The 26,324-nt window shown below is 43.1% G+C and overlaps 1 protein-coding gene and 1 long non-coding RNA gene across 6 annotated transcripts in view; one reads left to right on the top strand and one right to left on the bottom strand.

Annotated features, from left to right (window-relative positions):
* The window catches only part of LOC142066874 (zinc finger MYM-type protein 4-like), a 45,415-nt gene extending 27,634 nt beyond the window's left edge, over nucleotides 1–17,781 (bottom strand). The window contains exons 1-5 of one of the 5 annotated variants that reach the window (XM_075114935.1): nucleotides 17,592–17,781; nucleotides 4,965–5,007; nucleotides 3,450–3,980; nucleotides 1,793–1,860; nucleotides 1,030–1,200 (exon numbers count right to left, since the gene is read on the bottom strand). In XM_075114935.1, coding sequence (XP_074971036.1) covers nucleotides 1,030–1,200; nucleotides 1,793–1,860; nucleotides 3,450–3,980; nucleotides 4,965–5,007; nucleotides 17,592–17,633 — 855 coding nt within the window. In that variant the 5' untranslated portion in view covers nucleotides 17,634–17,781. Of the gene's footprint in view, nucleotides 1–1,029; nucleotides 1,201–1,792; nucleotides 1,861–3,449; nucleotides 3,981–4,964; nucleotides 5,008–6,640; nucleotides 6,659–17,591 lie in introns of those variants that run through there. The other 4 variants (XM_075114936.1, XM_075114937.1, XM_075114939.1 and 1 more) reach the window with 4 other exon arrangements.
* A 799-nt stretch (nucleotides 17,782–18,580) lies between these two features.
* Nucleotides 18,581–25,753, top strand: LOC142066819 (uncharacterized). The gene is made up of 3 exons (XR_012663795.1): nucleotides 18,581–18,665; nucleotides 21,623–21,661; nucleotides 25,674–25,753. It is a non-coding gene; the product is annotated as an uncharacterized LOC142066819 (long non-coding RNA).
* The last annotated feature ends 571 nt before the right edge of the window (nucleotides 25,754–26,324 follow it).

Genomic DNA, 26,324 nt, shown 5'->3' with positions numbered 1-26,324 from the left:
TAAAAAAACTAAACAATCTCAGAGACACCGAACAAATCGAAGGGCAGTGAAATCTGAATAGTTTCAAATAATTAGTTTAGCTCTTTATTTTATTAAGCCAAGAGTATTACGGGAAAAGAAGAAAAAATGTTGGGAAGACAGGCCCAGGGAGAAGAGGAGGTAGAGCAGAAGTACACATAATGGTGCTAGAAAAACTAACGCCCGCCCAAGAACACCAGCACTCTAGTGTCGATGCAAGTGGGATGAATCACCCTGGGAAGTTTTGCACACCTTTAACTGCATGTGAAATGTGGCATGTAACCCAAATCATAGCAGTGGGGAGACGGGAATCACAACACAGATCATCTCCGGTCTCACACGGCAAACCAGTGGCAAAGAGAGCGGTTAGAGCTCAGCAATCCTTGCCCCAGCACCACTCAATCCATACGTCAGCCTTTCTCCACTTTGCAAGTATTGAACTTTTACCTGTATCATCATTAAAAACGTCAGTCTCAAATGGGAAAGTTGCCTTGACACATGCTTAAATTGACTTCACTGACGTGTATATATTTAAATATTTTGCTAAGGTAAGACCTCTGAGTGTTAATTTAGAATAAGAACAAAACAACGAACTACTGTGCTCGCAAAGATAACCTTTAAGAGAGAAGTAGTAGGAATAGCACTGTTTCAACTATACATCTCTAACTGTGACACTCACAAAATGTTCAGTAAAACATGATTTATGTTTTATTTCCTAGTGAGACTGAGCTGAGATAAAGTGTCTGTTTTGCCACAGATTTAATAATGAAAGTTTTACAGCACTTTGCTTTGTCTCTAACTGAAAAGCAAAACATTTTCAGTGACATGGTAACATGACATCAAAAAGTTGGGGGTTTGGGTTTCATGGTAGTATAAGAGGGAAAAATCCTTCTACTAAACTATGTTCTTCAAGTTAAATTTCGGTCAACAAACCAAGTAAATTGCTGGATTTACATCCAGCTTAAGCGGTCAGCTGTCAGACCAAAATGAGAAATGCAATGGGAAACTTACCTCGGAATTATCAGGTTCATCTTTAATTTTGTCTAATAGTCCCTGCTGTGGGGCCATAGCTTTATCATATTCGTCATCCAAAGGCTCCTCCTTAATTCTAATATTTGGTGCAAAGGAATTCCCCAGCTCTTGTCCAATAGATTCCTTACTAGAAAATAGGTAGCTAGACTCCTGAAACAATAATATGAAAAAGAATTCACCCTCCTGCATCTGCCATTAGGAGTTGGGCTGCTGCCAAGGGGAGTTTCTGTTGCAGACCAAGAGAAATGGGTCCTGCCACTGGAAGGTGGGAGAAATGATGGGCAGCAGCTGCTGCCTCTACCTCCCTGCAGCACCCTCTGTCATCCCACCCCCAATCCTTTTCACTCCTCTGGACAAAGCAGAAGCCACCCAGCTCTCTAAGTTGCTTGTCAGTAGGGGCATTCGGCTGTTTGGGCAGTGTCTCCTGTTGATACAGCTGTTCCCTGTCTCATCTGGAAAAAAGGCAGCAGGTCAGATGGATGCATCCAGGTCTAGGTTCGCTTCACCAGTCAGTCAGACCATGCTGAACATGAAAGTGGCTATCAAAAGAATCCTCAATCCAAAGAGAGGGTCAGCAAAATTTTACAAAATTATATGCACTGTTTAAGTAGCAAAGATGTCTAAGAGTCAGAAGATCAGTTTTCTTGATACTCAAATTTACACTCAAATACAAAATACGTATTTTGAATTATTCCAGTATATCGCTGCACTTGCAAAAGTGTTTGAAAGATCTATAGCTTACCCTGAAGTTAGTTTCTGGAGTTTGTGGCGCTAACTGCGTCCGTAATGTTTCTTCTACTTGATTATGAACTGAGGAAAACATATACATTAAATATAAATGAATACAGATTCCAACGCATTTCCTTTAAAACTATCTAGAGTCTCATACTGATCCCCAACCCCGTAGTCTGACAGCACCTCAGAAGTACTGAACTACTCCCTTTCTCCTCTCTGCAAATAAGATGGTAATCCTTACAGAGAATTGACATTTTTTATTATTCTATTCCGCCATTATTCTCGTATTCCAGCAAAACGGTTGTAAAATTCTGAGGTGAATTGTTCATTCAGAATTTTCTCCACCCCAGTGAGTTCTGAACTCTGCCATGTTTTGACATTTAAATCAGAGAACATTTTTCAGAACAACAACTTCCAGCCTTTTCTTTGCTGTTCTGGCCTTTTGCCTCTTCCCCCCTTCTCAGGAAGCAGTAGCTTACACTTTTTTAGCACATATCTTTTTTAAGATACTGGATTTGCCTGGATACTGGATGCTGCCTATGAGCATTTACTATTGCTGTTTCAATTACTGACCACTCTACCTGAGGCTACGCAGCTTTCAGCCACAATCTGATAACTGCAGGTATTTACAATTTTCTGAAATACGTCTTTTGCACAGAAATATTCTTTGCTTTATTTCTACCTGAAGGTAAAAGCAAAGAGACCTCTTTAACTCTTCGTTATTTTAAAAACACCTGCATTGTTTCTTTATCATTTGTGGAACCTGGAAGCACCAATTTTAAGATGCTGCTACTAAACATACAAACTTTAAATATCAGAATTGTAAGCTGTGAATCTGAACAAGTAGCCAGGAGGCTCTCACTCGTTGGCCTATCCTCTCTCCAGTCTTTTGAATAAACCTAAATCGCCTGCTCCAGCCTGGTTGTGCCTAACTCCCTCCTCACTGTTCTACTGAAACTTTCAGAGCCTGGGAAGTCAAACACAGGTGTGTGGGCAGCAAGACTACTGGTGACTGCCAGGCTCCCTCTCAAATGAGAAATGCATTACAGGCATCTCTGGTTCTCTCCATGTTGGCTGGACAAATTCCAAGACGCAAGTATCCGAGGAAGAAGGAGAGCAGTCTCCCAGGACAAGCAGATCTCAAGTTACACCCTGGCTGACTTCCTGCAGATGCTAATACATTTCTAGCAAGCCTTTTCCTGATGCTACTACGAAATGCATATTGCTTTAAACACATATACATTAATGAAGAATTGGTACTTTGCTCAAAAGAATCTTTCCTGGCCACCAACTTAACCTAAACTTCATCATCTTTTCTTTTGAGGAGTTACAAGGTTTATAAAAAACAGAGAAAAAACAAAAGGAAGCTTGAATTGTCACCCAGCTTGGTTTAGTAAACCACCACAACAAAGGATATGTTGAGGCTTTGAAACAAGCTGTGGAGGACAAGAGCCCCCCCAATGCTGCCAGGCCCTTTTACAAATCCTAGTCCTAACACAGAGTTCACTGTATTTTGGGGTTCTTTATAAAATGCTTCCCTACATGCAGCTATGCATATTCTCTTCAACAAGATGATGTTTTTAATAACTAGCCCTATTGCTAATTTCTGTCTACTTCTTTCTTCCTCTTTGCTGGGTAGCCAGGTCTACGATGTCAACAGTTACCTGCTTTGTCAAGAAAACTGCTTTTCAATCTAGAAACCATATCTTTAGGGATTTTTTCCAACCGTTTTTCACGTTCTTGAAAATGTCCTTCTCTATTCTTGTCCTTTGCTGAAAAAGTCTCTTTGCCATTATCTCTTGTTATGCTAAAATCTTTTCGAATTGATTTAAATACAGGGCCCTGCTCAAAAGGTGAAGTGAGATCCTTCTGGATTGCATTCTGAATCTGAATTTCTTTTTCATTGTCCAGTTCATGTTCTGTAACTCTCTTGCCCTCTTCCAGATGGTCTTCATCATGAATCGCTGAAGAAAGAGTGTCTTTTGGAGTGAAATTTTGATCATCTTCGTTGTCACTCCCAACAACAGGTATGCCTGCAAGATCCCCAGAGTTCAGAAAATAATCATCATCATCATCATCCAGCAGTGAGTTTTCAGATCCTGTTCGATTCTGTATTCCGTAAGATATGCTGTCGAGGGCAGGTGTTAAGTTGTGGTCAGTGTCCTCAGACATTTCTGCATCCAGAATTTCACCACCTAGGGAGAAAAAAACCCCCATAAACAGTCAGAGAATTCACCAACTTTATGTGTAACAAGGACGAGTGTAAGTGTCCTTTGCTTATCTGTCTGATGCTGCAATTCCTCGAATACTCTAAGCCTTCTTGGTCCTATATTTCTGATAAAACATTGCTGACATAAGAAACAGTTCTGTTCCACTCACCACAGAGTGAAGCAGAAGCTGAACTGCATAAAACTAGCCAAAGAAGAAAAAAAAAAAAAACACAAAAAAACCCCCAAAACTTCTATTCATCTCATTTGTAACACTCCCGGAGAAGGCAATTGTGGTTTGACCCAGCAGGCAGCTAAACACCACATGGCCTTTCGCTCCCTCCCCCCAACAGTGGGATGGGGGAGAGAACTGGGGGCGGGGAGGGGGGGGAGTAATATGATTTGTGGGTTGAGATAAAGACAGTTTAATAGGAAGGAAAAGGCAGGGAAAATAACAGTAATAATAATGATGATAAAAGAATATACAAAATAAGTGATGCTCACCACCCGCCGACTGATGCCCAGCCAGCTCCCGAGCAGCGGCCCCCCAGCCAGCTGTCCCCTAGTTTACACACTGAGCATGACGTCATATGGTGAGGAACGTCCCCTTGGCCAGGTTGGGGTCAGCTGTCCCGGCCGTGCCCCCTCCCAGCTTCTGGTGCACCTCCAGCCTTCTCGGTCGGTAGAGCACGAGAAGCTGAAAAGTCCTTTACTAGTGTAAGCACTACTTAGCAACAACTAAAACACCCCTGTGTTATCAACATTATTCTCGTTCTAAATCCAAAACACGCACTGTACCAGCTACTAGGAAGAAAATTAACTCTTTGCCAGCCTAAACCAGGACAGCAATGCAGGGAGGGAATGAGTGGCAAGGGCTAGGAGAAGGGCAAGATAGTCTTTTCCAGCAGCAATGATACCTCTAAGAAATGTTTGCGAAACTATGGCCTTATATAAATAAAGAAAAATACTTACATTTTTCTGTAATATCAAATACCGCATCAGATTTATCTTCAAACTGTAAAAAGGAAAGCACTATATCATTATCTTGGTCAGCTGCCATGTACTTCGCTAAAAAGTATCTGATCAAAAACAAAACCAACGAGAAGGATCACAATTCCTCCTCTTTCCTTTCTTGCCCCAAGCAAAGTTCTATGAATTAAGACTGTTGCATTACTGAGAAGTCACGTTTACCCTAGCAAGTTCAGAAGGACATAGAGAAAGCACATAGTGAAACTTCAGAACTAGCGTTGCTTCCCAGAGAAGGTGGAGGCAAGAGGGGAGGGAAAGGAATGTCAAAATTTTCACTTCTACATGAGATACTGGTACCAGGTCAAGATCACAGATTCTGCCCTCCTTGACGCTCTACAAGCCTTCAAATCCTCTGAATATTATAAATGGGAAAACAGCAGCATATGCAGCTTCCACAGGCGTGGGCTGCACAGATCCAAAGGTTTTATCTCTCTAACAGGGAATGTCTCCTTCCCAGGAACAGTGAAATATAACACTTAACTTCCAACAGTAACAAGACAACTAGTGTCAGTACGAGTGCAACCAAAGACGAACCAGATGATGACTGTATAAAACATCCGTTTACATTAAGCATTCTCTGACAGACGTTAAAGTTGACAGCATGCTTGAATTGTCTGAAGAAGTACGCGCATTCAGCCTAATTAGTTTTATTCAGAATGCCCAACTCATTAGCATCCCTCCTTTCTGCCTAAAAGGTAACAGCAATTCATCTAAGTCATCTCTCCTTTCTCTACGACTCCAGCTCTACGCTTTCTTTTCTAGTAGATCCTGCTCACTCTTCAATTCTTAAGCCATCTTAAGGAAACTAATGGGATTTGATAGCAAAGGGATGATCTCTAATTTTGTTTAACTCAAGTCATTTAGTTGATAAATCTGATATTCCACAGGACTATGATAGGAACTATCAGTTTAGTAGCAGCCAGCTGTGGGAAAGGTGACAACATATTGTCCCAGGGTTCCTCTGAGGGCAAAAAGTTCATCAGTCTCTTTCCAATATCACTTGCAGGTCTACAAAGACACATTAGCTCCTTCGGCTTAATTTGACACACATGGAATAGTGAGGACCTGTCCAGCATTGTAAATATCTGATACTGCACCAAAACTTTCCAGTGTCTCTGAGCAGAGTTGAGGCTGGAAAAGTGAAATACAGACCAAAAGGAAAAAAAAAGTTACACTCTTCCACAAGGCTGATGCAAGTCTATCCACTGTAATTATCTAGAGGATAATTACCCTTTAGTAAGGAAACATCTTCCAGGAAGGTCTGCAAGGCCTGAGTTCTGTTACTGCTCTAATGATCCTAGGAGTGTCTCCAGAGATCCAGGTTTGGTGTTGAGCTAGAAGTCCACCTGTAGTCAACTAAGTTTACACTAGAGTAAAATTAATCCCCATAAATATTGGATATACTTGGTGCTAATACCAGATTTTCCAATCCTCAACTGGGGATTAGGACAACTGCTAATACCAGTATCAATCCTCAGATGCTGAGGGCAAGGATAGTGGTGGTGTATTGTTTTTGTACAAGAACAGAACAAGGAACTTGTTGCCATTTGATAATAATATCAGAGGATGAAGCCTTGGGAGGCAAAACCAATGGCCTGGGTCCATTTCTGTACACTGACCTTCCCTGATCCTTTTCTTGCTTCCTGTCAGTAATGCTCTTTCTTCTCCAAAAAAGTCTCAGACACTTGCTGGTAGGGCAAGAGAAGTTTTCAGTTGAGATGAAGCATTAGATCATCCTTTGCTCAAAGTAAGTTTATATCAAAATAGTTCTTTAACTCTTGAGACCCAGAGTACCATTGGGAAAGTATTTTAGGTTCTTCCACAATCCTGGTTACCTTATATGCCCAAACCCCAGGTATTCCTCCTCCTCTGGTGGTAACAAATATTTCAATAACAGGTGACAAAACCAGGAATGCTATTATTAGGAAAAGAATACATTTCACAGTCTGAACCTCTCTAACTCTTTCATTCACAGAAATGACAACATGCAAGTCAGTGCAAGGGGCCACCTGCATAAGCGCATTAGGGACTTCCATAAATATTTTGGACAAGTCTGAAAACATTTACAGTCTACCTGGAGGGAATCCAAGACTCTTCCCAACCACAAGGTCATCCTAGGAAAAAAAAAAACCCCAAACCCTGTTTCATTTATTTTCTCTTTCTTTTGTGAGGCTATCAAAGTAAGAGATCATCTTGAGTATTTTCCTCCTCTAAAAGGTTTTAGGGCACAGAGCAAGATCTGTGGGTCAAAAGCTTCCATTGGAAATATTTATAAAACAGGAACTTCAGCATCTGGTAATACTAGCAGTCCTGTCTAAGCCACCATCTAGCATCTGACGGCGAACAGCATCAGAACTCCCACATGGCGTAAATCCAAAGAGAGGAAACCAGGAGAAGTGTTTGTATGCTTGCATGTGTGGATACGTATGTATCTGCATACACATAAATATATATATTATATAACCCCAATAAATTAGTCATTCCATAGCAGTCTATAACTGGACTGTGCCCTGAAATGAGGGCTGCTGAATTAGTGTGGAGTAGTCTTTCAATTACATACACTTCTATTCCCTTCCTGAGTCCTATTACAGTCCTGTTTAACACCATCTCAGGAGGAAATTTTGTGTATCAATAGTTACACAGAAATATATCACCTTAATCAGTCATGTAAGTCAGCTTTCACTGGATTATGGTCTTGTATTACACAGAAATGTAAGTAATAATGCCCAACTTATTATTTCTATATTATTCTATTCCATTTCTGCAAGGCAATTCCCTCTCTCACCAGTCCTCACACTTCCTCCTTTGATTAGTCATCATCACTCTTAATTCCCTTTATTTCTTCTGCTCAGATTTTTAAGATTTGGTGATTAGAGGGACAACAATACTCCAGAGGCAAACATGAAACGGACTGATCAGATGGCATTTCCTACAGGTCATTTTTGACAGGTCTAAGAGGCACCTCAATATCCCAGGTTAAATCCTAGATAACTACAGAACAGAATATCAGGAACAGAAAGTTTTCTGTTAAATTATTCTCTGCCTCAACTCCTCAACATAGTCCTCAAAACACACTTGTGCGTGTAAAACAAAACTCGAGAATATTGTATTTTAAAACACCTTCATTCAATCACTTTGGCTAATATTCAGCCAGAGAATAACTTAAGGATACTTAGTGCTTTTAAGTAGCAAGCATTCCTAATGAGTTTAAGACAGAACAGTTTAAGTCTGATATTAGCAAAATTAAATGTTTTAGGACATAGCGACTCTGTCTCATCAGCTAGTGTTGTACACAAAGCAATGCTCTGCCTCCTCAGGTTGTAATAAATAAATAAATGAAACGAATACAGAAATGGTGACAAAACAATTAGGTATTCCTGGAAGCACTGTGTTTTGCTTTAAATTAACTACTCTTTATGTAAAGACAGTACTCCTTTTTTATTAAAAAAAAAAAAATCCACTAGGTATGTTTTTTTATAATTGTGTATTAGACTCTAGGGGAACAGTGTTGCATCCTCAGCACTAACCCGTCTTTGCTTGGAGCAGGTGACAGGAGGACACTGTTTACACTTTAATACAATGTGCTAATTTGAAATAACTAAAAACCTGTTCAATACTTCAATGGTGTTTAAAATTGCCGTGGCATCCGCAGATCAAACAACTAAGAGATTATTTTTGTGCAATATAAGGAGAGAAGCTGCCTATGGCTACAACCTTGGTTTGTATGCAATATAGAGAATTTCTTTAAAAAAATAAAACAACGTAACAATTTTACATACACAGGCACATATCTTGCTAGCAAGCCTTTTGAAGTTTGATCCTAGGTTTTACTGCATCCATAAGCAAACTGTGGAAAGGAAGCAGATGTTAAGAAAACTGCAATTAAAAAGACTCAGAGATGATCCTCAATTTCTTGTCCATACAGTTTCCTTGTCCCCATACACACAGCATAACCCCCCACTTCAGAATTCATCAAACCGATAAGGAAGGCACCATTTTGAAAAAAAGAAGAAAAAAAAGTAATTTAAATTGTAATTGCTATTCTTGAACCAGGTGCGGTGAGCTCAGGAAGCGTCCCCTGACCTTTTACACATGACATCCCTGGAAGGGATGCCAGGCAGGCAGCCAGCCGCGCTGCACCTCTGCCACGGGAAAACTCCACAGCACGAGCAGAATTAAGCAGCGGGTCCCTCCCGGAGCTGCTTTCCACCGAAACACAGACAGACCTAACGATTCGTACCTTCGGAGCACCTAGGGAGGGAAGAGCAGAGGGTAACAAAGAGCCAGCCTGCTGCAGATACCTGCTACAGGAAAAGAACCGCTGCGGCAGGAAGAGAACCCGGCGGGGTCAGGCGAGCCATAGAGCTCGGCGTGCGGTGCCGGGCCTGCAGAGCCCCCTAGCCGCCCCGGCTCCCAGCCGGACCTCTGGCCGGACAGCCGCCCAGCCCGGCCAAGGCGGCCGGTGCCCCAGGAAGCCCTGCCGTTTGCTGGTGGGGGGCCACGCGATGCTCTTCCTAGGTGAGAAGGGGTTCAGAGCTGCGTGTGGGGAGAGGGAGAGCCCGAGACGGGCAGATACTGCGATGTGTGTCCCTGAGGCTTCCCTGGGCATCTGAGCCATGCCCAAGACTCCAAAAGATTCTTTTTAATCTAGTCTAAGGGTGATTAAATGGATACTACGATGGGTACTTTTAAAGGCGAATCCCAAACAATCATCTATACATGCAGAAAGACAAAGACAGGCGTTTTTCAGTTTCTTGTGGCTCCCTTCTCTCTGTTCAAGAAACACGGTTTTACCTTGCATCTCACTTACTTAAGCATCTTCAATTTTTAAGTTTCAGGGAAGAAGATTTAGGCATGCGCTGCTGCCATTTCGTTTGATCATTTTTAGAATTCTGAATGATTCACCAGCAATCAGAGGGAGCAGTTCAGCATGTAAGTGTATCGCCCCTTTCCGTCCCCAGGTTTTTCTGACACTCATGGGTCTTCTGAATATTCACAGGCCAGTTCCAAACAAAGCCCTTATGGTTTCCATATCCACCAAACATGCATGCACAAGCCGCATACTGTTACCAACCTATATAGGGCCAAGTAGATGAGTCTCAAACACACAAAGTTACAGCACGCCTTACTTTTTCTGAACAATTGGTGCGTTTAATCCATACCTATAAAAACCAGAGGGGGATCTGAGCCCTTCCTGCATTGCCCACAAGACCATGGATTTGAGAAGAAAGCAGCTCCACACGGGAAGGCTTCACCTTGCAATGGTTTTTGCAAAGACACCAGAGTTTGATGTGCTGATCTGAAGCCTGCTAGACGTGTGGGCTTTGCAAATTAAGAAACACACACAGAAACAGAACACTCATCAAGCAAACAAACCAAGGCATCCACAATAAAGGCTTTCAGAAACAAAGAACTTCTCCCCTCAAAACCTCACCCGTGGCTACGCACTGAACTTTCCTATTGCTGGTTAAGACATTACAAACAACCGCTGACGCTGGGATTTTGGTTACACTGAATGTGCGAGCTGAAACTAGGAAAATCCCTATTTCTCCCAGCGTAAGTCAGAAAAACTAAATGAAAGTTACACGGATGTAAAAATCACCAAAATCAGAGCAGGGTCCATACTGTAACAACGTATGTTTCTGCTGTGATACTCAGCAAGTAATTATTCCATACCAAATACTTCAGTTCAGTTACATACTTCAGCGTCCCACAAAACAGCATTTTCCAGATTACAAACGTATACATTTGGCCAAAGCTTTCAGAAGTATAGCTATTTAGAGATTACGTTCTGCAAAGCATGCAATCCCCTTAATTCCACTTAACTCAGAAGCCGAGTAGCTCATTAAGAGCCATCGCTATGTCTTTTAAGGGAAAGCCAGTCCATATAATACAACTAAGAAGCAACGAGGGTAACAATCTGGGGTAGAGGACCAGTACTATAACCTCAGAAAGATCCCTGTACTCAGTGTCTCTCCCAAGAGGTTAATTAACCATGTCACTAATTGTTTGCTACTAGTTGTGTTACTAATAGGAAAAAAAAACACGCTCTGTAAATTAATCTTTAAAGAAAGTGAAACACGCATAAAGTATAAGTCTTCTGCTTTTCATTATAATTTGTCCTCAAGTAAGAAGCCTACAAGATGGCTGTGCAGGCAAATCAAGAAAATTTACAAATGTAGCACCTTCTGCTTGTTGATAAACACAGCAGGGATTATCAGCCCTCCTTCACAGAATGGTTTATATGTTAATAGGCCCACATTGGTGAATCATCTCATCTACCATTAGGTACCGCAAGTCTTTTCCCTTCTCGTAAGAGTTTGGTGCCAATAACAACAATTGGTGGTGAAAACTGGAGAGCCTGGGTGTATGTTCAGTATTTCTGTCCTCTAAGAGAGAAAAGCAACCATGTCATCTACTTTATTCTTCAAAGTACCTTCCTAACTCAGGCTTCCTTTTTGCCTGTTCCACATTTGCTGTGCAGTTCTACGATTTTCTCCTCTCCTGTTCTTAGAAAAACTGGTATTTCTCTCTCTCAGGCGGTTACAATCCCAGCCCCATTTGCAGTTGTTGCCCTGGTTAGCTTCTACTTTTTCTTTTCCTGTGGAGAAGTGGTTCTTACAACAGGTAGCTTAGCTGGATGTTCCACCTTCTTTGCAGATATTATTACAAGTATCCAAGGCTCTTCAGAATGAAATGCCTGAACACCTGCAAAAACAGGCAGAGAAAACACCAGGCCTATGTGATCAGAGCTCTCAGCACAGCTCCTGTGATTGCTTCACAGAGCACTCGAGAACTGCCCTGTTACATGAACAAACAAGGCTGCAGAGAACACCTGCAAGGACGTGAACAACTATCACAGCCAGACAGTATACAATACCGACCCACGTCTGCTTGATTCTTCTGCCTGCAAAAACGTGGTGGTGGTGATGCTTGCCTTATATAGGCATCCTCCCCCCAATGAACCTTTCTTAAAGCATATTTAACCAATCAATTTACTAAGTTTCAAGATAGCAGAAATTTTGCCACAAAGGTCAAAAAAGGTGTAGTTTTTTTCATAGAGCACTATAACAACTCCTACCAGGCAATATTAAGCTTAATAAAGACCTGTTAATCATCTGTATTAACTAAACTCTATTTCATAAAAGCTTTCCTGAGCAAACAGCACCATTTAATAAAGACGAAATCTTACCACTTACTTTTTAGACTGTTTTAACAGATATCAAAATTCAAAAAACTACACAAAGTAGTTATTGAAAAGAATACTAAAAGAAAGCAAGTACTCCAAAATTTCTCCTGTAGGAATAACTCTGCACAGGCATGCTAATTCTGTCTCAGGTTCTTCTCACCTAAATTTAGACACCTAAACATTAGTTTATTGGGCTAGTGATTCAGGTTTCCTCTCTTTCCAATGGAAATGAAGAGGAGCCTCCAGCATCAATTCATCCTGCCCCAGGACTGGGCAGACAATCTTTCAGAGATTCCCATCCCTTACACTCATGGCAGGAAGAGTCCAGAGAACCTGGGCGAGACTAGGTAGGTAACTATTGTGTGGGTTCAACCTATAGCGTAAAGGTTGGAATGGAGAACATTTATTTCTACACTCTCCTTTATGCTGCCAAGAAAGCAAAACCAAGAACCTCGTATCACAACTATTTGTCCCGTATTTCTCACGTACAATGTGACGCAGGCAGCAAAGACCATTTCAGCACAGACAGAGCAGACTGACGCACAACGGCAACTTCGCAGTGTTTGTCGGTTTGGAAGAGCCCAGGATTCTTGCATCTCACCTGTGCCACCCTCCAGGGAGAGTTTGTGCTTTCTCACCACCACTGTGGACAGCAAAAGTCTAAGACATAAAGATTGGGTCTTAACTAACTGCTAATCCTGATGGCTTTCAGATCCATGGACCTGGCTAACTCAGGATCAAGACTCAGATTTTTTTGATACTAAACTTCTCCAACCTCTTGGAAGGCTTCAAATATTTTTCTGCGTCTGGACCAGCTATCAACAGGAAAGGACTAAATTTAAACTATAAGTTTGGGTTTTGTTACCAAAAATCTAATGTAGTAAACTTCGGTTATAATGATAATTGATTATGACTCATACTTTTTTTACTAAAAACTTCAAAAGTATTAGACACAACCCACTTGAAAACTAGCATATATGTAAGCCCTTTCATAGTTCAAGCTACTTTTAAAATTAAACAGATATATCTAAAGCAGACAGCAAATATGGTAACCAAAACTAAATACGTTGTATTGTTCTTCAATCAGTATTTACAAAAAGGACAGAATAAAGCATGCAATTTTTGGATCAGTACCAGTTCACTAAAGTGAAGTAACGGACTTTTAAACTTTTTATTTCTCCTGAAATTTCTGAGTAGCGCTTCCAGAGAGTCAGAGTCAAAAGAAAAGAGAATGGCGACACAAGTCATCTACTCTAGGTCATGAGGTTGGCACTAAGCTGCAGCCTGCTTGACGCTTAAAGTGGTTTCCCTCCTCCTGACATGGGTTGAGAGCAGCTCACGATAGCAGACTGCAATACCTTTCAAACTCAGTTGTCACGTGCTTTTTGCTTCAGCCTGGTATGAGCTTCTAGAAATAAAGTAATGGCTCCCAGGGTCAGCCACATCCAAGGATCAGCTTAGCAGAGCCTCACACCTACAGCATTCACAAAACACCCTGCTGGACCTTTCCAACAACCAAGTTCATTTTATTCTCAAGTTATTTTCCCAGACTGACTCTTTCTCACTCTCTTTTTTATGTTGCCACTGGACAACTAACTAAAAAACCCAACCTTGCGGGTGTACTCTGCCCATCTCCCTCTTTTGCCCATGCCAAAACATGATTTTTTTCCTATTAAAGAACGTAAGGCAGAACACAGGCTGAAATGATAGATCCTGAGAGTCCATATGATTCTGCAAACGTGCCCTTGATGAAATATTCTCTGCTGGAGCAGCCTTATTTTGAAGAGTTTAGATGATCGCAGAGAATAAGCGTTTTGAGCAAAAGCAGGAGTGAGGTACAAAAGCACTCCTTTTATGCCATTACGACACTTATAAAATGGATGATGGAAATAATCTGAACAGAGTCAGTCATTGACAGAAAACCTTGAAGAAAGTTCACGAGCCAAAACTTGCTACAAGACTTGTTTAGGGAAAGTCCAACGTGAACTGGAATGTCTGGAAGGAATGATGGGATACAACAGTCATTAAATGGGAGACAAGTTGAAATAACCTCTTCAAGAACACTGGGAGTGATTTCAAAACTAATTTCTACTATCCTAATCATGCAAGGAGCCTTGAAGTGGTCATAAAGAGCTCATTTAACTTTTCTGTATTTTATACAATCTGAAAAGTTCTAACGTAAAAGACTTAAGATCCATTACGCTTACTCTTAGAAGGTGAATTCAAAGATTATGCACAAGCTGTTGCAGAGAAATGTTTTCATCATCTTTGTACCATTCAAGAGTAGTTCAGTAACAAAACTTTCTAAACAAGACGATCTCCTTCAATTTTTAATTAAAGCCATGCAAAATTAAACATCTTTTGCAAACAGCTGTTTTATTGATGCAGACACCCAGGTGTTCACCTATTCACACCAAACTAACTTCCAAGAGCCCAAGTGTCACATTTCAGTAGTTGGCACTGCACACCCCAAACTGTCCTTCTAGTTCAACGGCTTGACAGAGTATTGGAGTAAATAAACGATCGTTCTATTCAAAATATAAACTGCTCAAGACAGTGATATTACCTACAAATTAAAGTTGAAGTGCCACAAATATTTTGATAACCCCCCCAAAAAAAAAAAAAAAATCACACAAGCAGACACCTTTCATCTTGATATAATTTACTAAGTACAGAAAGTCAAATATGTTGATATATTTTCCTTAGAAGATACAACAGTTTTGATTTGGGGCAGAAACTAGCATTCTCTAAAATAACAATTGTGCCATAAGAACTTTCCAGATACTACTAAAAAGCCAAATTAGACAAACTCCCATGTCAGTCTTACACTGGCAAAAGTTTCCTTTTTCAGTTTGTTGCTCATTATTGTGGATTCACCTAAAAGACTGCAACTGCTTGTCATTGGGTCTTGTAAAATGCCAGTTTCAGTGTGTGCACTTCTGGAAAAATAGTATTTGCAGAAGATTTTAATATTTAAATGAACAATTCTGAATACATCAGCACTTGCTACATTCTCCTCTGAAAAATTATTAAATTACACTTTCTTTTTTCCATAGGAAGGAAAATAATTTTTTATAAGAAATGTTCATTATCCCTTAGGCACAGGATTTGGAGGACTCCATCATCATGAGCTCCTGTAGAATGGGAAACTGGACCACTGCAGGGAAGAGAAATGGGATACGCAGGTCTTCCAAGACCTCATTAATTATGGTTTAATGGAAGATATATGTGTGCTGTATTTACACTACGCTAATCTACTCTTCACAGCTTTCATCAATCATTCAAGCAGCCAGGATGGATTCACTTCTCCCCATGTTCCTCAAGAACATCTTAGAGCATAAACTGGTCTTGGGATGGGGAATGGAGATGAGAAAATTCACCTCTCAGACTCTGAAGGTTGCAGACTGATAGAATGCAGTGCACTGGTGCTACAATTTATTTTTTAAATCTCACAGGAGCCTTTCTGGCACAGTTAAGATCAACCTTACTGTCAGACTTGGGACTAGGAACGTATTTTCCTTCAAGCTAGATGGGCAAGTTGTGTTTCCTCTGTCCTTACTAACTTGCTTGGGGCAACTCCGCTTTCCTGAATCATCCCTAAATTCTACCAAACCAGTTCTCTGCTTCTGCAGGAACAGAGAATGTTGTCAATGCCAACACAAGAGGCTTTCCATAATGTACAGGGACATGTGGAGCAGTAATTGATGGAGACTTCTGGGCTTACCACCTAGTGGATAATTAGCCAACCGACAGAGAACTGATTTTTCCTGAGACCAGTGAAGACGATACCAACTCAACGATACATTTTTTTGTTATTCTTTAGCAGATAATTGGCAAGCTTGAGAAGAAAGGCAGGCAATCTTCTTTTTTTCCACTAGTAATACCAGGTAACTCAACAGATAAATTGAGCATATCAAGGTAATGAGCATGAGGAGACCACTAGATGCCAGGATAGGGACTGCACAACACTCTGAGCAACCTGTTCCAATGCTTGACTGTCCTCACAGTGTAAAAGTATCTCATGTCCACTACATTTCAATTACTGGGAATGAAGTTATTTAAGATTTCTGAAGTTATTGACCTACATTCAGCCACTTCCCTTTAAACTTCTTGCAGATAGCCAAAATCCTGATCCCCCAAAGACTTACACATTTATGTAATATCTGTCAGCAATTCCACAAAATTCTTTTGAGTTCACTCATAAATAAGTGCAAGCATCTGAAAGGCATGGGCCTGAGACAATTCAGCGATGATGTTCGTTTCCATAACTGCAGAGCAGCCACACGACGTCTGTGCAACTCATCCAATTAGACCCTGGAAGGTCAACTGTTCTGTTTAGCAACAATTAGTTTCACCGCAATCACAAGTTGCACGTTCCCTGAGATAAATTCAGCACACTAAACTTTTCTCATGTAAAGAGGTGGAAAACTTGAGCTAGCATTCTTGTCCTCCTCAAGGCTGGAGCACGGGACAACTTCATCTTTTGGAAAAGGGAACTGGACAGCTCTGAGTCTTGTAGTGGACTATGGACTCTTCCAAACAACTACAAATGTGGCTTAACCTCGTTCCTATCAGCAAGCTCTCAGCCAAAAGTGACATGCATGCAGGAAAGAGGACGTGACTCGTTGCAAGATTATTTTGAGCACTGCTTAAAAAGTTATCCTCCCTCAGTTACTTCACAGCCTACAAGGCCACAAAGAACCTTCCACTTGTTCAAAAGATGAAGTATTTCTTCAAGTAGATGAGTGTGGACAGTGTACTTACAGACCCAGCCGCAGCAAGGAAGGACCGAGTTTCGGGATCCGCATCGCTTACGGCACTCACACAATGGTTACAGCCCAAGCAGCTAAGACCTGGATGAAACTGCCATCTTGACTCGCCATGGTTTGACATGGGCAACCAGAATAAATTTAAAAAGAACAGCAAGAGCGTTGTGTTTTAAACAAGGAGACAGACGGCGATCACGGATCCTAGTTAGCTGTAAGTTTTTTCTTTAAGTGATGCCAAGAAGAGCACAAAAACGATGCTTGGATGCTCTCCCGAAGGAGAGCAAAGAGAAAACTCAAGGCGCCTCAGGAGGCAGCGTGACTCCGAGGCCAGCAGGGACAGCGCTGCCCGCCGGCCGGCGGCCCGCGGGTGGCTGCGGGCACCGGGCTGCCGGGGTGACCCGCGGGCGGGGTCCGCCCGGCCGCTGGGCGCCCCGCGGAGGCTGCCGCCCCCCCGGGACGGCCCGTCAGGGCCCTGGACAGCGGCGGCAGCCGCGGCGCCTCGCACGCTGTATCCCCGCCGCCGCCCGGTGCCGCCCCGGCTCCGGCCCCCGCCCGCCCTGATCCCGCCCCCTGACCCCTCCCCTTTGACCTACCCTCGCGCCCCCCACTCACCCTGGCGCGGGGGCCGGGCCCCTCCTCCTTGGCCTCCGCCATGTCGCGCCCCCCCCTCAGCTGTCCCGGCCCGGGGCGGGGGGCCGGGGGTCACTCCCTCTCAGTCTTTTCTTCCCCTCCCCCCTCACGTCGGGGGTCGCCGGGGGGAGGGTCGGCGGGGTGCCGGGGCCGGCCCCGCGCCGTGCCGCGGCCGGAGGGGGCTGGGGCTGGGGCTGGGGGGGCCCGGCGGCTCCCTCAGGGCGGCGGGGGGGGGGTCGGACCCGCCAGGCCGCGAGCCCTCTCTTAAAGCTGCAACGACAAGCCCAGCGCGGGGGGACGCAGCGCGCATGCGCCGCGCGCCTGCGCACGGCGGCGCGGCCCCGCCTCCCGGTTCCCTACCGCCACCTCCCCGCGCAGGCGCAGTGGGGCGCCCTCAGGGCCGGGGCGGGTGGGTGCCCCTGAGCGCGGGGTAGGGGCGGGGCTGCCCAGCACCGGTACCCCGGGGCGGGCTCGGGGTGGGAGGTCCCAGGCTGGTCGCAGGGTGTGTCAGGCCCTTGGCAGGCCTCGACTGGGCCCATGGTGGCCACAGGGCCTGTGACCTCATGGCATGGCTGCCAGGCCCGCTCTGTGGTGGTGCGTGGCAGCGGTGACGGGCTGTGGTGGTGATGCACCGTGGCGGTGACCTGCTGTAGCGGTGACCCGTTGTGGTGGTAACCGACTATAGCGGTGACCTGCTGTGGTGGTGACCCACTGCGGCACCCTGGGCAGGCTGTGCCGTGCCATGCCATACCACACCGTGCCATGCCTCACCTCGCGTTCCGCCAAGCCATGGCTCTCTGTCATGTCTGGCCATGACGTGCTGTTCCCACACAGCGTTGCCAGGCCACGGCACCCACCTCACAGCATGATGCCGCCGTCATACAATGCTCATACTGTGCTTGCACCTCGCACAGCCAGCCTTTAGCTGTTACCCGTGGTGAGGCCGCCCTGGGGGATCGATCCAGCAGTGTGGGGTAGATCTGGACTGTTGCAACTTCCCTTTGAGAATGCTCCAGAAGTTGACACGTTGGACTCGCAGCCTTCCTGTTGGAGAGGGTATGTATTTGTTTATTCAACAGTATGCTCAATGCAGTACAAACCATAATTTCATGGAGTAATTTCATTCCAAACCCAAAGCAATGAGAAGTTTTAACGTACCTTTCACCCAAGTCTGTTCACTTTTAATTTTGTACTGCTGTGGAGTCTAGAAGCGCTTCCTGTGCTGAATATACTGCACGGTGGTTTTGAACAGTATTGGAGTATTTTGAAGAGTAATGGAGGTTTGCAGGACATTTGGTTTGTTCCCTTTATTGGAATCAGCCTGAGAACATAGACCGATCTGGTTTGTGTTTGTTGTGCTTCTGCTGTGTCGCTCGTGAACAAACCATTACGTAGTTTTTTAGTTAATTTAACATTTGTTGGTACAACTGTAAAACAGCCATGTTTTTAATGTCGGAATGGATGGTTTATATTTGACCACATTTTTCCTCATCTGGTCTTGATCAAAAGTTCATATAGGGGTTGTTTCTACAGACTCCGAGGACTTAATCCCATAAAGATTTGCATATCTGTTTAACCTGAAATACCTCAGAGGTTGCATTTCGGCTGCAAAAATATGTGTAACCTTTCAAGGTTAAAACCTAAATATTTAAAGCTTTGTAATGTTGCCTGTCGTTTCGATGCTTTCCAATAATTAAGACACTCAAAACACTAGCAAGACATAGGCCTATTAAGAAAGAATTTGGAACTATGTTTAAGATACAGATCGTTGCCTTTTCTATTGTGGACAATGTCAAACATTACCAGCACCCACAGCAGTTGATAAGAACAATGCGTTCCTTTCTTACTACTTAAATAATCAAACTGCTAATTAAAAGTTTGCCTTAAAGAGAAATCTCCGCTTCCTAGCTTTATCTGATTTGCACAGTTAAAGGGTGGTATTAAGCGGCAACTGCATTGCAATGGTGAATGAAGTGATCCTTATATAAACACTGTCCTTCATCTGGCCTAAAATGCTGGATACATAATGTTGGGATTCATTTAGGAAATCCCATCAAGTGTTTCTTTAGAAATGGCTGCATTCCAATGACAGTGAAATAACTAATGTAGTAATCTAATAAGTTGTGAATAATGCTTTTCACTTATGCGATAATGCCCATCCTCAAGTATAAAATAATTCTAGTTGATGAGTCATTTTGTGAAATGTCTTAAAGAATTTGGGAATTTTTTATGACAAAAGATGTTGTATGTAAACTGTGAGCTTGATGTGAAATTTAATAATTATTCAAAAAGTACTTTTATCCTTAGATAGCTACAGATGAAAAGAATTAATATTTTAATCTTTTTAACAGGCACAAAATATAGTAACAATAAAAGATTCTACTATGATGTAATATTTATATTGGTTTTGGGTTTTTAATAGCTAGAAATTCTAATATAGTCTAAGCATAGGGCTGCCACATGCCAAGGTTCCCTCGGACTTGTCCCCTGGTGCCCTGAGCAGACGGCAGGACATGTGGATGCTGTGCGTAAAAGGCCACTGTGCACATAGAGATTTCCCAAAAGCACACGTGTAACAGCGCAGATGTGCTGTGCCTGTGCAGATCACCCAAAACCTGAAAATGTACATATTTCTGAATGGGATTTTCTAGGAAGGCAGAAAATAGAGAGAGAAAAAAGAAGCAATAGCCCTCTTAGAATATAAATATTTATAAATTACCTAAACAATTTGTAACAATGCTGAGAAATCCAATTATTCAGAAGTCATGAGGAAGACCTTAAAAGATGAGGTTAGTTTATGAATTAAGATCGTAAGGATAACAAACTTGCTTTTTCTTTTTGTCCTCTGGTTTCTGAGGTGTTATAGTGTGCTGCCTTCACATTTTTAGGCTTAAGTTTAGAAAGTTTATGGGGGGGGACACAACTTGTTTGTTTGTTGGGTTTAGTTAAACCTACGTTTTCATGTAGTCACAACTCCAAGTGCTCAGGCATTCAGAATAACCTCAAATACCATAAGACCTTCCAGTAACATCACAAGACTTGACAAAGCTGTTATAGCTTCTTGGGACTACATTGTAAATTTCCATAGTATTTTATAAGATGAAAATTTTATTTAACTTGTTCAAGCACACTAACGGGAACAAACATCTTTATTTCATTGCGTGGTTCTCATAAGTAAATTAGGGAGTTGATGGAAATATTTGAACTTCCAACACGCAACTGAAAACGCTTTCAAACCACCAAGCGAAATATTTTGTTAGAAATAGATCCTGTCATTAAAATAGATCATAATACATAATACAACCATATGCTGTTGAAGTCTATGCCTGACGGAAGGTTTGCTTAAGCTGATACTATGGACGGATGAGAGGGTGACAGTAAGTGTGGACCATTTAAAGCTAGATCAGCCCTGGTGTGCTCTGTAGACATATCTCAGCCCGGTCTCTGAATAGGGCATTTAACTAGAGCAGGGTGTTTTCCAGCTTGTTCAGACCTGACTTACTTTTGACTGTAAATGAACTCTATATGTACTAATGTGGCTAAAAAAGACACTGTATAATATGTAGATAATGTGGTGATGACTAGTACAGAACAGACCTAGATAAATGCCTGGATAAGGCAGGGAAAAGATAAGATTGTTCCATAGTATTGTTTTTTAATTGCTTTTTAATTTACCCCTGGAGTGCCCATATTATTGCTGCACAATTCTGCGTGAGACTATTGGTCTTTAAAACAGTGACATTTAAAAAAGAAACCATGGAACTCCTTTCACATGCAGGCTGCAGTTCAATGAACTGGATGAATGATCTTTCCACATACCCATGGGCATGCACAGCTGAATATAGATCACCCAGAAAACCTGCCAGCCGTACGTACTGAGATCTAGGCGCTCCTTCCTCTCTTCCAGCTCAGGTTCTCTTCAGAGAATTGCAGTTGCAGGTGCTTGCAGTACTGCTGCAGGTTTCAGGCCAAACACAAATTAATAACAGTGAATAATCTTGTTTCTTTTCCAGCGAGCTCAGTGAGCATCCAAGCAGGACAGGATTTGTAAGGTGGGCTGAGAAACATGGCTGTTGCTCGTCTTGTACCCACATCTGGGGCCCAAGGAGGGACTCAGAAGAACAATATAGGATGTACTGTATAAAAACGTGGGACTTTGGGGTTAGCAAACCATTCTCTCTCCTGACTTCCGAGATGCTGCATTAGGAAAGGTTGAACCAGTGTAGATTAGACCGGTGTAGCTACACTCGCAAGCCACTCCTGCAGAAACATGCTTTGTGCTGCTCACAATGGGCTATTGCCAGCGGAGTTTCCTGAGCAAAATCCAGAGATTCTTTGAGGTTGTCCTCAATCCCTCTGCCAATTCTGCCTTTTGCCAGGATGGCGTTTGGCCTCCTGTGGACACTGTGACACAAGGACAAGCAGGCAATGAGTCCAGACAGCAGGCACGAGACGTGTTAAGAGCAGCGTGCCCGTTCACTTGGCACGTGAGACCACAGATGGAACCAGCACAGCGCCCTGTCGTTGTGCAATAGGATGGCCTGAGAGCAGGGACAGAGTGGTGAGACAACTGAGGAGACGGGACTTGGAGAATTGAGGGAGCCTGAGAGATGAAGGAAAGGAAGGCTTGGCATTGAAATGCGGTGCTTTAGGCACTTCTTTGTCCCCATTGTTGGTGGGGACTAAGACTGGATGGGATGAGAGGCCAATTCAACATGTGTGGAGGGATGCACTGAGCAGTGCTAATGGGAGTGGGAGCTACAGCCTCCCTAAATCCCAGTCCTCAGCACGTCTGGTCTGGGTGCACAAAAACTGTGTTTAAAGCTCAGAGGAGGCTCTATCAGGAAACAAGGTTGGGTCTGGTCTAGGCGAGGCAAACTGGAGCCTGGCGGCTTTATTTCCTACTCTCCCTCCTGGTCCCTTGAACCTAGAGGCACCTTCCCAGTGGAGCAGTAGTGACAACTCTGGAGGAGGCGAGCAGCCGGCAGCCTTTTCTGTCCCGCAGATGTGCAGAACTGCTGAAACCTCTTAGTTTTAGGTGGCAGTACTGCAGACACTTCCAGGGCAGGGCTATAATGACATAAGCAAAACCAGTGAATATTTAAATGGAAAAACGATTGCTGGCAGAGTCTCCTCTTGGTGCCTGGGCACACTGGAGGGACAGGCAGTACCAGGGCCAGTAGCGGGGCCAGTTTGTCTCCATGCTCCAGAGCTGTTCTGGCTTTGTCCTGCCGCACCAGGTGCATGGGGTGGCCGGCAGCAGGGCTGGCTCCCCGGGCGGGATTTGCATTTCCCTGGCACTGGTGATGTCAGGGCCTGCCTCTGCGAGGTCCCCTGGGGCTGCGAGGACAAAGGGGAGCGGGAGGCTTGGAAACAACAAAGATCAAGGAATGAGAGAAGCCAAGTTTTAAAAAGCAATGCATTCAGCGTGCTTAGTCATAGATACACAAACGCAGGAGGGCTGGCAGAGGCCTATTTTCATCCTGAAACTCCCCCTCACGTCCCAGACTTGCTGGGCTGTGTTTGCTGTTGAGATAACATCCCCTTCCCCCACCACCCACAGATTATTGAAGGAGCAGCCGTTGCAAAAGGGAAAGGAGAAAAAAAAAAAAAAGAAAGAAAGAAAAGCAGTTGCCTTGCTCTGCCTGCAGGAGAAATGTCAGGAAGTGTCTGATGGTGGGTGGGATGAAAGGAGGAAGCTGAACTCTAAAGAGAATATTCTAGCTCTGCTCGTGCAAACAAATGCCTCTCTGTATTTTGCTTGATAAGAACATCCAGGAGCAGGTCTCCCTGCGTGCAGGCAGGACAAGAGTAGAGTAGTCACACATCCGAGAGGGATTTGATTTGTACATGCTGCATAATCCAAAGCACTCCATGAACTGGAGGGTGAAAAAATATAAACAGCTAGGAGGAAATACAAGTGTCATCAATAATTAATAGTGTCATTTTGTAACGAGGATGATCCAGTATTAATTACGAAGTTAATTTCTATTTGGGTGGATTTGTAGCTGTATATGAAGTTTGGACCAGGATTTAAGTTCAGTGCAATCATGCTTTTATTCTAATTACAATAATTATAAATCTATTCTGCATCTTCTTTTTAAGTCTAAATAACACAGGCTTTTGTTTCAAAACATGCCAGACATCAGTTTTTGCACACCAAATACAGCAATTCTCAGATCCCCAAATCAAATCTGGTTGTAAATACAAAGGAAATTGTTTTCATTCATTGTCACTGTGCAACCCTGTGGAAATGTGAAAATAAGCCTGGAACATAGATAATGATAAGTACACTGGATTTCTAAAATCACAGAGTCAACAGTGATGAAGCAACTTAATTGCACACATCATGAAATACTTAAGCAGATAGTGGCCAACGTGCAAATGTGGTATCTAGACTTTTACACCTAATTCTGTGTTACGAACAGCTGATGCTACTCTGCGTCAGTGACTCTGGATCTTTTATACTCTGTAGCCTTAATAATTGCCAGTACGCTGTCCACAAGTCACCGTTTCTTGCAGTACTTTTGAAGCTTATTTTTTGTACTGGGTGATCTATTGTGAAAAGGTCTATGGCAGAAGCACAAAACTCAGAGGGACGAGAGAACTGGCCTTCTTATTTAACTACAGACCATCAGCTAGATACATCCTTGAGACATGGCTGCATCTAGTCTATAGCACATTGCAGGTGGAGGTTAGCATAGAGAGCAAACAGAAGACTCATCTTTGTTGCAGTAGGTATTCTACACGGTCATTAACTATTTTCCAGCTATATATACACCTTGCTTGTGCTACCAGTGTAGATGTATTGGCAAGTTTTTCTAATGGAGGTCCAGTTTATAGTAACACAAGTTTTGTACCAGGCTCGTAGCAGATCCTTGTGTCAAGGCACAAAAGACGAAATTCAGATTTTCTCTTTGCTTTTGTGTCTTTGCTTTTGTTTTTTTTCATCTTCTCTCCTTGCTGAAAATCTAAACTCTCACCCCACGTAAGCTTCCTTCCTGTGACACAGCCCTGCGCTGCTTTGATCAGCAGTGCGAGAGCTGGCAACAAGCTGTCATCTGGAGCACCCACGGTAAGATGGGGTGAGATTAGTAAGACCTCAGTGAGACGTTGTTTCAGGCTGCTTGCAGGCTCTGCTAGGCATCGTGCTGGTGTTCAGATCCTATTATTTGCCATAATAAGATGCCAAGGCCCATTTAAAAAACAGAAAAGGCAAACTGTTAGCCTTTTGCAAAATCTGAGCATGCTCAAGTCCACAAATTCTGCCTGGGATAGGTGTCAGGTTGTCAGACCTATAACCCTCTGGGAAGTCCGTTCAACTGCCTGATGCTACAGCAGTATTAATTTTATCTTTGTCTTCTGAGAGCTACTGAAAAATGACATGAATAATCTATGGAGTTGTTTGGCCATTCCTGTTGTTTGGAGACCCCCTCTTGATTCTTTAGTGTAAGTTACGCAGGGCTGCCCACTGACAAACTCTAGTTGCTGCTTTTTAACATCATCCTGAATTTTGTGCTGTGACTGCATCACTTTTAGCAAATGCAGAATGAGCCTGTTTATCTGAATACTTCTACCATTTTCATGTTATAAAAAAAAGGTTTTCTAATTTTCTTATGGCTATCTCCTGTGTGTTTCCAATGTTCCTCCTTTTGTGTGAGTATATGTTTTGGAAATAACAGTGGAGTTAAAAAAATACATAGAGAAGACATTGCCAGTCTTTAAATTTTTAAGAAAGTCATGGCAGTCTGATGAAATACGGCGTTGTGAGTCTACTCACTTTTTCTGCCCTGCTTACATTCTTTGCGTAGCCAAACATTAACCAGAACTGCAGTTCAGAACTGCTGGTATTTTTGCAGAGTAGATGTATCTGTTTCCTGTTGAGCGGTTGTCTCGTACATAAGAATGAAGAACAGGATTCTCTTTAACAGCTGCCTCCCATTCCTGTCACATATTTATTGCCAGTGACAAAATATTAAATTCTCTTAATAGAAGAAATTGAAGCTGTTAACTGTAGGGCAGCAGGATAAATTCTAGTTATGCATATCTTGTTTCTCTCCACAGCTCAAGGAAATGTAGAGATTGATGGCTTTGTTGTACAACTGTGCTGAGTGCTTCTGAAGCCAGTAAGCATCCTTAACTCCAATTGACTTCATTGGGAACGGAGGGCTCTTGGAGCCTCTCGGAAGACAGACTTGGCATGCTCAAGTGTGCCTTCAGCAGGCACACACAGTGTGCACAAGCATCGCTCTGCCCACTGGCAGAACACAGCTGCTGCTGAGAGGAGAAAACAGGCAGCCAGGGGATGGGAAGACCAGTTGTTCCAGTGCTCAAGACACCGGATTCCTCTTCTCGCCTTTCTATGGATTGTGTGATCTTGGATGAGTCACAGGAGTTCCCAGCCTCAGAGCTCTCTGTTTTTAAACCAGGGTATGAAGTCAAACATGTTAAAGGTAACGAGATGGTCAGAACGATGGCAGTAGGAACTGCATGAGTATGAACGATGAGTAGTTGCACTTCTGAGGTTATAATAGCGGTGTATAACACTTCCTTCTTGGGTTCAACAATTCCATCAATTCTTTTTTCAGTCCCAGTGCTTGTCTTACCCATCCAGTCTCACCAACCAAGCCCTCCCTCATGAAGATTTTATCTCTTCCAGGTTGAGAGAACATAGTCTCCAGCAGAACTGTGAACTTGTGGTGTCAGCAGTGTTCA

This window comes from Phalacrocorax aristotelis, chromosome 20, assembly GCF_949628215.1.
Source record: "Phalacrocorax aristotelis chromosome 20, bGulAri2.1, whole genome shotgun sequence".
Taxonomy (NCBI): Eukaryota; Metazoa; Chordata; class Aves; order Suliformes; family Phalacrocoracidae; genus Phalacrocorax; species Phalacrocorax aristotelis.
The sequence above is the reverse complement of the archived record's forward strand: the minus strand, read 5'-3'. Positions and strand labels throughout refer to the sequence as shown.